This window comes from Pseudonaja textilis, chromosome 4 (assembly GCF_049901715.1).
Source record: "Pseudonaja textilis isolate UNSWEBS1 chromosome 4, rPseTex1.2, whole genome shotgun sequence".
Taxonomy (NCBI): domain Eukaryota; kingdom Metazoa; phylum Chordata; class Lepidosauria; order Squamata; family Elapidae; genus Pseudonaja; species Pseudonaja textilis.
This window is the reverse complement of record NC_141993.1, coordinates 84966595-84981142: the sequence shown is the minus strand read 5'-3', so window position 1 is coordinate 84981142 and position 14548 is coordinate 84966595. Positions and strand designations below refer to the sequence as shown.

Sequence of the window (14548 nt, the reverse complement as noted above, 5' to 3'; positions counted from 1 at the left end):
CTAAACCAGGCAGGGGCTGGGTCACCACATGACGCATCCGGCCCGTGGGCTGCGAGTTTGACACCCGATCTATACTTTCTATACCAAGTTCATATGCAGGTAAGCCTCATTTTACAACCCTAATTGGAACCATTCCCACTGTTGAGCAATGTAGGTGTTGAGTTATCCCACCCCCTTTTGACACAATTAAGCAAATCCCTGCAGTTGTTAAATGAATCACACAGTCGTTAAAGGGAATCTGGCTTCCCCCAACTGACTTGGCTTGCCGGAAGCTGGCTAGGAAAGTCACACCTGGCCTTCACGTGACCCTGGGATGCTGCAACCATCATCAATAATCATAAGTGTGAGGACTGGTTGTAAGTAACGTTTTGCCAACGCCCTTGTAGCTGTGAATGGTTGCCAAAGGAAGGGTTCCAAGTCAAGAGTATCTATACTAACACAATCTGCATCTTGAGTCAACCACAGCTACCTTTGTAATCCTCGACTCTACAACCATTTTTTCAGTAACCAACATTTAAACAGAACTGAAAAAAGTGACTTATTGTCCTGCCCCTGGTGGAGACTGACTCTGAGGAAGAGGAGGAACAGCCAACAGGGAGTGGGAGTGTGGCTCCAGGGGTGGTGGAGGAGGCTGGGGAAGGGCAGAGGCTGGCTGAGCAGTCAGGGGAGGATCCAGGCCCATCCCCTCTCCGTCCTAGGGCACGCAGGGAGAGGATCAGGGGAAAGTGTGGTTTACTCGCTAGGAGAGGGCCTTGATCCTCTTCATGGGTTGCAGCTGTGAGTATGAGAGTTTGGAACTGCGTGTTCACAGGCGCTGGAGTCAAATTAGTGCTTTCCTTGGATGAGGTTTATCTTTGTTGGCGTTCTTCCCATGGACTCTCCCCGGTTATCTTCCTGGAATGTGTGATTAATTATCTTGGTTTGCCTTGAAACTCTCGTCAATGCGGTTTGTGTCTGGTTTCCTTTTGCTTCATTATCTATTTTTTTGAATTTAAATTGTGACTAATAAAACAGCGAAGGTAAGATGAAGGCATTACAAGACCTTGATTCATGTTTTAGTTTTTGTGTTATTTTTGAGACACTACGGGCCATCACGCTTAGAACTCTTTTTTCACATTTATGACCACTGCAGCATCCCCTTGGTCATGTGACTGAAGTTTGGACATTTGGCGACTAGCTCGTTTATGATGAGCTCGTCCTGAGATCACGTGATCCCTTTTGCAACCTTCTGACAAGCAAAGTCAACGGGGAACCCAGATTCACTTAACAACCATGTTACTAACTTAACTGCCGTGACTCACTTTAACAACTGTGACAAGAAAGATCATAAAATGGGGGCAAAACTCAATTAACAAATGCCTCGCTTAGCGATGGACATTTTGGGCTCAATTGTGGCCGTAAGTCAAGGATTACCTATGTCGACTCTGGACCAATATCTTCCCTAACCAGCAAAGGCCACTTCCTGTATTTCTCACAAGTAAGGCAGATGTCATTTCTCATGTAGCCTACACGACCGTACTAGAATTTGGTTTAATCTGTGATTTATTAACTGCATTTGAAATCATTTTTATTATATTAGCTTTCAGATGGTTTTTATTGTTTACATTTTGCTTTGATGATATAATTTATTCCTGTGAGCTGCCTGTCTTGAATCAGATGGAAGTCATTAGTGTATAAATGATGTAGTAAATAAATAATATGGAAATAATGTGGAAATATTAAGTTATATTATGAATTCCATGAAAACGGCTCTATTGTAGAACTTTGCAACTATTAAGAGCAATGCCGTGTTTCTCCCAAAATAAGAGCCTGTCTTATATATATATTTTTGTCGAACAAAAAAGGCATCAGGTCTTATTTTCAGGGAAAGTCCTCCACTGACGAACCTCAGTTGCACACGTCGCCCTGGCCTCCTTTTTGCTGTCAGAGACCTTCAGGAACTTCTGCGGCCAGCAAGTCTTTCCTGAAGGCCTCTGTAGCCGATAACAGAGCTCCGGATCGATCCAGAGCTTTGTTATCAGCTACAGAGGCCTTCAGGAAAGGCTCGCCAGCTGCAGATGAAATGGGCCGGCAAGGCAGGTGTCAGGGTATGTGAGTCCTGGCTACAACTGTCTAAAGTAGGAGGGCAGCTCTACCCTCCCATAGCTTAATTTTTACCCATCCACTCTGAAGTGGGCAGGATCTTAATTAGGGCTTATTTGGGTGGTAGGGCTTATATATATATTGAGAGCACATGTAAAAATCAAGCCAGGACTTATTTTCAGGGTAGGTCATATTTTCAGGGAAACAGGCCAGTAATGGTTGCACAGGTAGTCTTTGACTTACGACCACAATTAAGCCCCAAATTTTTGTTGTTAGGTGAGACATTTAAGTGAGTTTCACCCAACTTTACCACGTTTCTTGCCACATTTGTTAAATGAATCATTGCAGTTGTTAAGTGAATCTGGCTTCCCCATTGACTTTGTTTGCCAGGTTGTTGCAAAAGGAGATCACACGTCCCTAGGGCATAGCAATGATCATAAATATGAGCCAGTTGTCAAGCATCCAAATTTTGATCACATGATCACAGGGATGCTGCAAAGGTTGCAACTTTGAAAAAAAAAAAGGTTGCGAGTCACATTTTTCAGTGTCGTAATTTTGAATGGTCATTAAACAAACTGTTGTTAAGTCGATGACTACCTGTATAGAAAGTGAATGCAGAATACTTCATAAAAATTGTTAGATGTCAACACTAAAGTCATGTTTTCCCAGCAAGAGCAAGATCTGAGCTTATTTTTACAGGCCACCTAAGATAAGACTACAGCAGAATTTAGTTACTGATACCCAAAATGTTTTTTTTTTTTTTAATCACAGGGTCGGCAAATACATACTTCTTTGCAACAGTACACTGTAAAACCTCTAAACCAAAAAGTCTTATAAATTTCAAAAATGCTCTTTCATTCTCCGTATTGCAGATAGTCATCGCACATTTGCTTTTTGTTGTTGAAATATTGCTAAACTTCGAATTCCACTTAGTATTTTTATACTGAAAGGAGCTGTGTGTATCATTAATTGCATTATAAGCAGCTGCATGCAAAGCTTCATATTCTGACCACGAGGGATGGTACAACCATCATAAATACGTACCAGTTGCAGCAAGCATCCTAAGTGCGAGGCCTGGTTATAAATCACTTTTTGCACTGCCCTTGTAATCACGATTCAGGCGCATGCGCCTGCCCCTCCCACAAAACCATCCCTTATTTCCCCTCCAGGCTGCCAATCCTGAAAGGTTTAGGAACTCTGCTCCGCAGGCAGCACCTGAATCTCAACCCAGAATAACTACACACCAAGCAAAAACCTTCAAAAACGTAAGGGGAGAAAAAAAAATAGGCAAATACCACAGAGCCAGGCAGCCAATTGCTCATCATTGACACAAGACATTTTCTGACTGCTCCTTTTGCCACCTTTGGGAGTCCCTGATTTCTGTCCTGTGCTTCCTCCCCTCAGGGGCTCTTCCAGAGGGCTCTTACAGTACAGGTGATCTAAGAGCCCTGTGCCAAAGACGTCCGTGTTGATAGGCCCTTCCACTTCCATCTGACTACGGCAGTCTTCGTTCTGGACCGACGCCATGACAGGTCCGTTAGTGCAACCATCGCTTGTGCCCAAATCCAACTTGGAGGACTCCAGGACCACCTCATCGGAACCCATCACCTGGCTGGATTCGTCCTCGTCCTGCCCTGAAACCGAGATGTCTTTTTCCGTTACGATGAAAAGGTCTTCGGGACAGCCGTCCAAGGATGGAATCTCTCCCACGTCCGCCCTGGGCAGGGCCTCCGTCCCTGAAGAAGGAATTTTCTGCAACTCCGGAAGCAGGCAGCTTTCCGCGATACCATTTTGATCTCGGGGCACCAAGTTTTTGTAATGGAGCTGCCTACAATGAAAGAGTCTCTCCTGCGTAAGGCAAGCGTCAGGCCGACACGTTTGAGTCTCCTCAATAAGTGGTCCTGGCATGTTACTGTTCATATCTGAGAAGCAGAACAGATCCCAAGGAAAGTTACGCTTGGATTCCCGTGAAGGAAGCGAGGCCCTGTGATCCTCTGCGAAGGCCTCTGCCTGCTGAGCCTCTTGCCAATCCCTTGTTACTTTCGCCGCCCAGCTCAGCTTGCTTTTGTTTAATTTACACGATTTGCCTCTCCGAAGCCTGGGAAGAGATTTCGCAATTCTAATTCGAAACTGAACCAGAGAAAGTTTTTTATGCATCATAAATAGGAATCTTTTAAAAGTACACTGGTTGAATTTAGGCCGTCGGGCAATCAAGAGGCCGCAAGTTCCATGTTGCTTCAGTCGTCGGCAACAATATTTTCTCGTAGAGTTATTTAGAATTATGATTTCATTTTGTTTTCCATCATGATTACGGCCTCTCCTTTTCAAAACAAGACTGTCCCTTTTACGCGACAAACTAGTAATGCTGGCCTCGGGGCTGTATGGCTTGTCTTGACAAACCTTTGAGTCAACCCCTAAGCCAATGTATTTAGCCAGCAGCTCACTCTGGCAAGTTGTGCTGTGAAGCCCCCTGCACCCTGAACGGAGCCTTCCACACCTGGAGAAAGGGGTTTTGAATCTATTTTGAGGACATGTGCAGTCCTGAATAAATCCAAATGGCAGATTTATATTGAAGAACACATCAGGAGTCCAACTTCTCTGCTGCAGAAGAGACCTCCTCCTGTAGGGTTTAGTTTGTTTTGTATTGAAAGCTGGCTGACTGCTTTGCTTCCTTCTTCTAAGTAGAGGCAGACGCCTCTTCTGGAAGCAGCGTGGCCTTGGCCCCCAAAGTCCCACAGTCCATTTTCGACAACTGGCCAGTGACAGACTTCTCCAGTGCAAGTTTTGACTATGCTCTTTCATTTTTCTGCAGCATTATGATCCCAAAGTGAAGCTGCAATGAAAAAGACAGAATTACACAACCGAATACATGCAGGTTGTCTCATTTACCATTCTCCAGTAATGTATAGGTGGTCCTCGACTTACAACCACAACTGAGCCCAACATTTCTGTTGCTAAAGTTAAGTTCATTTGTTAAGTGAACTTTGCCCCATTTTATGATTTTTCTTGGCCCAGTTGTTAAGTAATCACCACAGTTAAGTTAGTTATACAGTTTTTAAGTGAATCTGGCTTCCCCATTGACCGCTTGTCAGAAGGTCACAAAAGGGGATCATATGACCCCCAGACAATGCAACCATCATAAACATGAACCAATGGCCAAGCTTCTGAATTTTGATTATATGACCATGGAGATGTTGCCTGAAAAAACGGTCATAGGTCATTGCCATTGTAACCAAACGGTCAAGTAAACAAAGTTGTTTTAAGTTGATGACTGCCTGTAATGGCTTAGATCAGTGGTCGCCAACCCAGTGGGCCAGGGACCACTGGTGGTCCGCAAGAAAGTTTTGGTGGTCTGCAGAGAAATGTCACTCCCAAGTCACCCCCCAAAGCAATTAATCCAGGCTGTGTGGGAACACAAGGCTTGCGTCCCTTGCATTGTGAACACCACGAGGTAGTGAGGGGAAGGGGGGAAAGGGAAGAGGGGGGGACTTGCCCCAATCGCCCCACAAGCCACCGGGCTCCTTCTTTCTGCTTTCTTCTTCTGCTTCTGGCTGCCCACAAGAAAAGCAGCAAAAGTCTGCTCCTCCAAACTCCGCCAGAAATGAGTCTTTGGGACCCTGCAAGGCCTCCTGCTCCAAGAGGCTGTGCCGGCGCAACCAATCTCACAAAGGCTCATTTCTGGCGGAGTCTGGGGCAGAGAAAGCTGCTTCTGCTTTCCTTTCATGAAGCCAAAAGTCTCTCCTCTCCCCCGAGAACGGAGCTGGAGATGGTATCCTGCGATCCCAAACAAAGAACGATTGATCGGTAGGAAAACTGGGTGGAGATTTTCCCAGGGTTTCTGGTCTGCGGGACTTACAATTATGAGTTTGGTGGTCCCTGAGGTTCAAAAAGGTTGGCGACCCCTGGCTTAGATTAGAATCTCCTCCCTGAATAAAAAACGTACTTTTTCACAAAGGGACCCTACAATATCAATAACTTTCTTTCTGAAGAACAGCTTTAGTGGTGGTACAGTGGTTAGAGTGCAGTATTGTAAGCTAACTCTTCCCATAGCCAGGAGTTCGATCCTGAGCAACTCAAGGTTGACTCAGCCTTCCATCCTTCCGAGGTGGGTAAAATGAGGACCCAGTTCATTGTGGGCAAATATGCTGACTCTGTAAATTGCTTTGAGAGGGCTGTAAAGCACTGTGAAGCGGTATATAAGTCTAAGTGCTATTGCTAAAGCCTACAGATAGGTCACAACCAACTTTGCCCATTGCTTATTGGTAGAATACAGGAAATATATGACCTAATCCAGGGATGTCAAACTCAAGGCCCATGGAACAGATCCGGCCCATGGAATGCTTAGATCTGGCCCGCGGGGCCGCCCTGGAAATACTGAAAGGCCGGCCCATGGTGCTTCTGCCAGTGAAAACGGAGCTCGGGAGGACCGCTGGCAGAGGGCTGCAGGAGGATCCCCCCACGCATGCCCGGGCCATCACAAGTACCCCTGACATGACTACACCCGCCCTGGCCCTGCCCCCCCACCCCCCAAGGTCAAACACAACCCTCAATGCAATTGAGTTTGTCACCCCTAACCTAATCCCTTCTGCTTTATGCAAATTCCTAACTGCATCTATATTCCTGCCACAAAATCACTAGGCATCCTTACACAAACCACTGTGCATCCAGACAACAGTCGTATTTACAGGAAGTGATTACAGGAATAAGTGGGGAACTGAGCTAATTCAGGACTTTCTATTTCAAGAGGTATGGAAAGAGCCTTGATTTGAACACTTGAAGTCTGTTCTATAAATGATGACTCGATTGCAATCTCACTCCCACAGTTTTAATCATCCATTTCTTAGTGTTGTCTCTTCTACCCTATCCATCCACACTCCTTCCCACCCTCCACCCAATCTTCCTCAGATATTCCGGATCACTGTTCCCAAGAATTGGGACAATTGGGTACCAAAAACTGAACTAGCTCTTCTAACTGAAAATCCGGATACCGCACCATTTTTACCGAAGACTGCTTTCATAATTGTGGCCTACATGACTCAATTATTGTCGTTTGTGTATAACCATCGCATCCTTTGAAGGCATCACTCTCAGACCTCAGTAAAACAGTCTTGAAGCCATCTGTACTGATACTGTGGTGATATGTAATGTAAGAGCCAAACAAAGGTGAGCTGGTCTTTTATTACAGCAGGTGACCGAAGCAATCAGCTTCTGTCCTATCAAGGTCATCTTAACCACTGAGAGCTAATCAGTGCAGAGCTCATTCAACCCCACCTTGCAGTAATAATAAAAAAAGAAAATCAGGGGGAAAAAGGAAGAAGATGAAGAAAAAGCACTGATGGACAGAAAGAAAGGTACCTACAGTGTGTGCGTGTGTGTTTGTGTTGTATTTTGAGGCAATCTTCTGAACTGGTTTGCAAAAATTAAAGACTGATGGAAGGCAGATGCTTGATAAGTAACAAGGAATATTCTTTTCAACTCCTCTGAAGGCAGGCAGGCAAGCCAAAATGGAGGGATTGCAAAATTGCAATGCTATCCAGAACATGCACAGCTCACAGGATATAAAATTATGTTTGCTCAGATTTCTAAAAATCATGAGGCGGTTTTTTTCCGTTGTGTGTGATGCTTATTCCTCCAATCTGGATTAATACTGTAACTGAAATATATATTTAAACCATTTGTAACAAGGTGCGAATCCAAAACCGTATGTTCTGAGCTTTAAGTGAATGTGTATTTATTGAACAAAACTCAAAGTACCTCAAATGTTCACTATTCAAAACGGACAGAAACGTGAAAAATGGGAACTTAAAAGCAGCATTTTGCTGCTTCCTCATGCTCTATTTTAGGGCCACAAAAGTAGGCACGCTGCCAACATGGTACTTCAGTCTTAATCTATAGAGAAACTACACATATTTAAAGGACGTTGAATCCATGGTTTGTAACACAGTATTGCTGCCCCTAACGTTTTCTGTTTTCTAGAATGTTCTAAATGCAAAATGTGCAGGTTAAGGCATCAGGCTAGGAACCAAGAAACTGTGAGTGCAAGTCCCATCCTAGGCCTGAAAGCTGGCTGGGTAACTTTGGGCCAGTCATTGTCTCAGTCCAACCCACCTCACAGGATAGTTATTGTGGAGAAAATAGGAGAAAGGAGTATTAAAGTATGTTCATCACCTTGTATTGTTTATAAAAATAATAAAGGTGGAATATAAATATTGTATTATTTTCATTGTGTTCCTTTGTCATGCTTTATTTTATTCTATTATTTTAGTTCTGCTTCCCCCTTTCCTTTTCTTCCTTTTTATTATTGTAAGCTTCAAATGTGCCTTCAGCCTGAATTGTTTGCAGGTGCCTGTCTTGGCTAAGTATATGAGTATCACTTTTTAAATATTCTGATTATTGCGCTCTGATTTGTCCTTGCTTCGTTATTCACTGGCATGTCTCAAGTGGGTGGTTCACAAATTTTGCAAATAAAATTAAGTAACACTATTACTGAGATTTCAGATTCGCAGGTGCCATATGGAAAATTATGAAGGTTTATTTCTTTGCTAAGCTTTGGAGGAAAAACTGGAAAAATGTTAACTTTGCAAACATGTGCAACAGGAAGAAGCATCAAGACAAATATTTTTGCTGTTATGTTGCAGGTATTGTATGAGTCTATTGCTGCTGCTTCTTAGATATCTGTTTTCTGACAGATGCTTTAAACAGGCATTGGTTGTAAAAGTTGCTTAATTGTTTTTCCAGTGTTAGGGGCATTTCAAAATAGGAAAAAAATCCATCCCCTACTCAGGTTGAGTGGTAGTAGCACTTAGCCTAGATTCACATTCTACTTTGTGGCCTATTGCTATAAAACAAGAAAGCAAAGGAACCATTTCAAATTTCCACGATGAAAATAGCAAAACAACCAATTTTTTTTCCCAAGCTTTATTTTTCTGGGACATTCTTCAAGTGAAGGTGGAATAACTCTTTTGTTCAAATGCAGAGGGGGGAACACTTCATTTTATAAATAACGACATTAGTTTCTAGGCAATTTTCCTGAATGTATGCTTTTTGTATATCTTTGCCATTAAAGGGGAAAGATTTTAGCTGTAAACCTGTTTCCACTTTACATATACGTAGTCCTCGACTTACAATTGAGCCCAAAATTTCTGTTGCTGAATGAGTTAATTTTGCCCCATTTTACAACCTTTGAAAAGTCACTAAATGAATGGCTGTAAGTCAAGGACTACCTGTAATGGTTTCAAACATGCAAACCGATAAAATTTTCATTGCTATCTTTTTAACCAAATTCGACCACAGAAAATTCACCTGAAATAAAATTATGATTTGAAGCCCTATCCCAAATTTAAACATACACACAGAGAATGCTAGTATTTTTGTTTCAGAATGCTTACTTTTAGTATCAAATAATATATAGCACTGACTTGCTTCCCCCCAAGGAACTGCAAACAGTAGAAATTCTGAAACATTTTCTGCTCAGACTTTACCAAGGTTTCATTCTAAGACATTTTTCTGGCAGTAAGTCAAGCTATTTTCTCAAATGTCCAAAATATCAGAAGACTGACTATGGCTTCACATGCTTTATATATTTAAAAGTCAATTATTAGTAATCTCTTGTTGAATTTTTTTGTCTGCTAAACAGCACATTTTTGGAAAACTGTACATTTTATTCTTGTGTAAATAGTTACTGACTGACCACATATTGGCAAGTAACAAAAGCAACACAAGCAGAAGAGGGCAATTATTCAATGCCAGGGGAACTACTGGAAAATGTGGTGGACTCTAGTTATCTAAGCAGTTTTGCTACATGGGACAGCATAATAGTCACAAAAATATAAAAGTATTAAAACAATATTGCAGCACAATGTTCTGGAGTACAAAAAAACAACAACTGGAGATGGACTATACTCAGCTTTCTTCCACTCCAGCTGATAGTCACTGAAAATAACTGCTCTAAAATTCAAAAGGAAAACAACAAACACATTTCAAATCTGCTCAGGATGCATACTGTAAGCAGATATTAAAGCCCAAATATCTGAAAGTCACAATTGGAAGAAGTCTGATCTACTCAGAAATGAGGAAAAGTATCTGAGATCCTGAGATGTTATTGCTTGAAACCATTTCAAAAAGTTTATGCACAACTCAAAACCTTCTAGACAACTAGACACAAGAACAGTTTTTCCCCCGAAAGCCATCACTCTGCTAAATAAATTATTCCCTCAAGACTGTCCAACTATTACAAAGTCTGCACTACTATTACTGTTAATCTTCTCATCACTCCTTATCACCCATCCCCTCCCACTTGTGACTTTATGACTGTAACTTTGTCCCTTGTATCCTTACGATTTATACTGTTTCCTAGTATGATTTGATTGCTTATTGTACCCTATGACTATTATTGTTCTACCTGATGATTCTTGACTCTTGATGAATGTATCTTTTCTTTTATATATACTGAGAGTATTTGCAACAAGACAAATTCCTTGTGTCCAACCACACTTTGCCAATAAAGAATTCTGTTCTATTCTGTTCTTCTGTTCGTTCCCCCCTCCCCCAAAATATTACACTGGCAGAGGAGAGACCTGTACATTTTAAGTTCATTGTTCTCAACTGGAAATGATTTCATGACATCATTTTCTATAGAAAAGGAGAGCTCACTCACTTTTATAAGCTCATCCTTATAAAACTAAATTCCAGCCATCCTGGCATTGAAACCACACCGTTTTTCCAGCAACGTGATAAATAGGCTACATTCAAATTTGCAGAAACCAGGATCCACATCTTTCAGATTTCTTACCACTACCACCCATACCTCAATGTCACAGGCCTGTCTCCTGCCCCACACAAAGGGCTTTCTATCAACATTCTAAACTCCACTTTAAAAATCAGACCACAGATTTATAGCCTGCAAGATGTTAACAAAGAAGTAACCAGCCTCTAAAGGATGGAATGTCTGATCTTTCTCTGCTGGTTGCAGAGGAAGAATTTCTCCCTGTGCAAATGGCAAAGGAACCAGAGGAAGGATCTGTTGTTTTTCCAGACAACTCATTCATCAACATGGAACTCCATATACTCCCCTGCATCACTTTCCCAACTGCCTATGGCTGCGTCAGGAAACTGTTAAATACTAGCCTGTTTAAAATTGCTAAATTACGAGCTTGTCACACCCTAAAATATGCTGCAACATAGACATTGTCCCAAAGTCAGATAAATCTGACTTGTAAGTACATGCCAGACCTCAGATTATGAAGGCAAGCAGTACACAGTGCATTTACCAGCACTGTGCTCTTCCCTGCAATACCCCTTTCAACATACACAAGAGTAGGATGCAGTCCTTTGTTTAATTAAATGCAATGGTTCACAACTTGTAGTCCACAGGTGTGATATCATCACAGCAGGTCCGAAAAAGGCTTGAAGAAATGTTACGATTTAAATCTTGAATTAGGTCTTGGTGGTCCATGGCCACAAAAGTATTTAAAGAGGGTCCGTGTTGAAAACCACTGACTTAATGCACTATGAACTTGAGTCTCCGTGTTTTTAGATCTAAACTGATCAGCATCTGGTAAATCCCTGTCTGGTTCTCCTGGCCAGACTTTTCTTTATGCTAGGGGAAAAGAATAAAGACTGGTGGAAAGACTGTCCCAAAAATAATGTCCAACAAGCCACATCCTAAGCATATCTAGTTCTTCTACCTACAAAATAATTCTGTTCTTTGGCTAACGGAATTTTATAATGGAATAAAATCTTTAGGCTTCCCATCCTTCCATCTGCAGCCATTTAACAATCAAGATGGTTGTTTCCACGTAACCATAAGCTGCCAATGTAACACTCACCCATTTATTCTTATCCAGCTTCTTAAGTATGTCAATATAATCAGTACAAGCATGCGTATTCACCAGTGACTATTATATCAGTTCTCTCTCTTCACATTGGATTTGGTAAGACATCTGAAATATGAAAATGCCTTTTTTTTTTTTACATTTTCTGAGCAGTGTAAAAATCTGTGGATGCAGATCAACACTAGTCACCACCTTCCATAGTGATCTATCAGGTGTCTGTTGAGAACCACAAACAAGGCACAAAGAGATTTCTCCTGACTAGGAGCTTCTACCAGCATTATCTTACAGGTTGTCTCATCCGCCTTCAATCCCTTTAGCAACTGTCAGCATAACTTGTGGAAGCATGTTCCATCAATTAAATGTCTGATTTAAATTTCAACCCTGATCATCAGTTTTATTTAATAACTCAAATATTGTGAGGACAGGATCTGGATTTTAGTTCCTCCTTGAATGTAACTATACCAAAACACATTGAACCTAAGTGTCTTAAACAGGTCTGTGTTTTCCCATGCAGCCAAGAATAAAGTGCTTGCCCTTGAAAAAAAAATACAAGTATTTCCAAACAGCTTGTGAAAAAAAATTCTCAGCAGAAAAAAAAAGTTTGTTTTTTTTTAAAAAAAACCTGCTTGGCATCAGCAACTTATCTCTGTACAATCTGCAGCCTGAATATGTACTTCCTTTTCTTCAGGTTTAATTCTAATAAGGATTTTCAGAGAAGATACACGGCTCTGTCTGTATGTCTTTAAAGCAGCTTTGTTGTACTGTGCTTCTTAGATATATAACTACCTCCTATTCTGATACTTTCTTCATGGGAAAATCTTAGATGAAACATTTCTTTTATTGTTACCTTATTGAAAATATGCTTTTATATAAGCTTGTGTTTATATTCTCTGAATCTTCTTTCTGAAATTAGATATATCGTTATTTTCACTCCCTTTTCCACACTTATCTTCTCCACACCATGGGGAAAAAAAATCTCAACACTGATTCACAATCTGTTTTAGTTTCCCTAACACTCCCCAGCATGCATATACAGTCACTTCTTTCTGGAGCTCTAACCTTCACTGTCAATTTCTGATTTCTTTGTATGTTCTTAGGCATAGTTCCTTTATGGGAAAGTTCCAGTTCCTGCAGATGACTGGATGAAACAGATCTGCACAGGATTATAAAGGACCATAAAGCAGTATGTAAGTCTAAGTATTATTTCTCTGCAGGAAATTCCGACTATCAGTTATTTAAAGGGGGGAGATGCCTTTTCTAAGCGAAAACATTACATTACTGGAGGAGAAGGCCAGAGCTAAACCAGAAGTGTTTTGTGTCAGAGTTCCAATCAGTTCCTTGATACCACAACATACCTCTTAAGAGCACAGAGAAACCATTAAAAATGTTGCAGGTGGGATTTAATTTGGCAGCGAGTCTCGTAAATAAACAGAGGTCACAATAAACCAGCGTTAGGACTTTTTTTGGGGGGCATCAGGTTCTTAAATGGCTGGACCTTCGGATTCTACTGAGGAAAGAGAGGGAGAGATTGTATTTTTGGGGGAGCCATGTTCGTTTTGTTGCCTCGAGTCCCTCGGAGCTTTTTTTTTGTGAGCCCCTTAAAAATCGAACCCAAGAAACGGTCGCTCTCCCGGCTTATCAAGTTCATCGGAACCGGGGAAGGGAGGTGTTCCTCCGCCGGGTAGATTTCATTAGAAACGGGCCGAGGCGAGTCTCTGGAGCTGACCCGAATCAACGCCCTTTGGGAACACAGAGCCCCCCGCCCTCCCGGGGAGGCAGCTGCTTCCCTCAACGGACGCCCATCCTCGCCCCCCACCCAGGCAATCCCTCCCCCGAAGGGGACAATATCCCCTCCCCACTTCCCCGGGAACCCCCCTCGCCCCCAGGATTCCGGCCGGAGGACGGGTGGTGGGGTGGCACTAGGCCGAAAGCCGGCCCTGCCCATCCGTCACTCACCGCCCCCCACGCAGGAAGCGCGGCGGAGGAAGGCACGCGAGCCCCGGCTCACCACGCCCCCTCCCACCGCTGCCCGTCGGGCGCGTACCTTCGTCGCTGGGCGCATCCCGGCCTCCGAGAAGGGCTGGTCTCCCCCAACCCCCCGGCTCCCGTTCTCCCACCCCCACTCCCGTGAGCGTCAGCGCCCGGCAACCGCCTCGGCAGCGACTCACGTGGGTCAGGCTCCCACAACCTACACGCCAGCTACCGGCCCCAGCAGGCCTACGTCATCGTCCAGCGACAAAACCTCGGAAGCGACGGGCGGGGAAAAAGAGGTGGGGGGCGGAGAGAGAGAGAGAGAGAGAGAGAGATGGATGTTCTGCGCAGGCGTTCGTGCGCAAGCGAAAGGGAGGGAGGAGGAGCTCGGAATCGGTAGGGGGCGGGGCGGTTAAAGAAAGAACAAACTGAGGAAGCGCTGCCGTCATTTCTCTCATAGAAAAGAGGAAGCAAGGCGCATGCGCGAGCAAATCTGTCTTTTGGAGGGTAAAGTACGGGTACACCTGCGCGATTGATTTCTCGTTGCTAAGATACAACCGGTTCTTCTCCCTTTCGGGTGTCCAATAAGAAAACGGGAAAGAATAGAGGGGAAGCCCCGCCCCTGTTTGTGGGCGGAGCATTCTGCTTATGCGCTAAAGGAT

The 14548-nt window shown here is 43.1% G+C and overlaps 1 protein-coding gene across 8 annotated transcripts in view; it reads right to left on the bottom strand.

Moving 5' to 3' along the window:
• Positions 1–14260, bottom strand: part of SENP5 (SUMO specific peptidase 5) — a 48432-nt gene extending 34172 nt beyond the window's left edge. The window contains exons 1-4 of one of the 8 annotated variants that reach the window (XM_087933545.1): positions 14084–14260; positions 13271–13419; positions 11910–12023; positions 3378–4915 (exon numbers count right to left, since the gene is read on the bottom strand). In XM_087933545.1, coding sequence (XP_087789671.1) covers positions 3378–4884 — 1507 coding nt within the window. In that variant the 5' untranslated portion in view covers positions 4885–4915; positions 11910–12023; positions 13271–13419; positions 14084–14260. Of the gene's footprint in view, positions 1–3377; positions 4916–11909; positions 12024–13270; positions 13423–13959 lie in introns of those variants that run through there. The other 7 variants (XM_087933543.1, XM_087933547.1, XM_087933546.1 and 4 more) reach the window with 7 other exon arrangements.
• Positions 14261–14548: the final 288 nt, after the last annotated feature.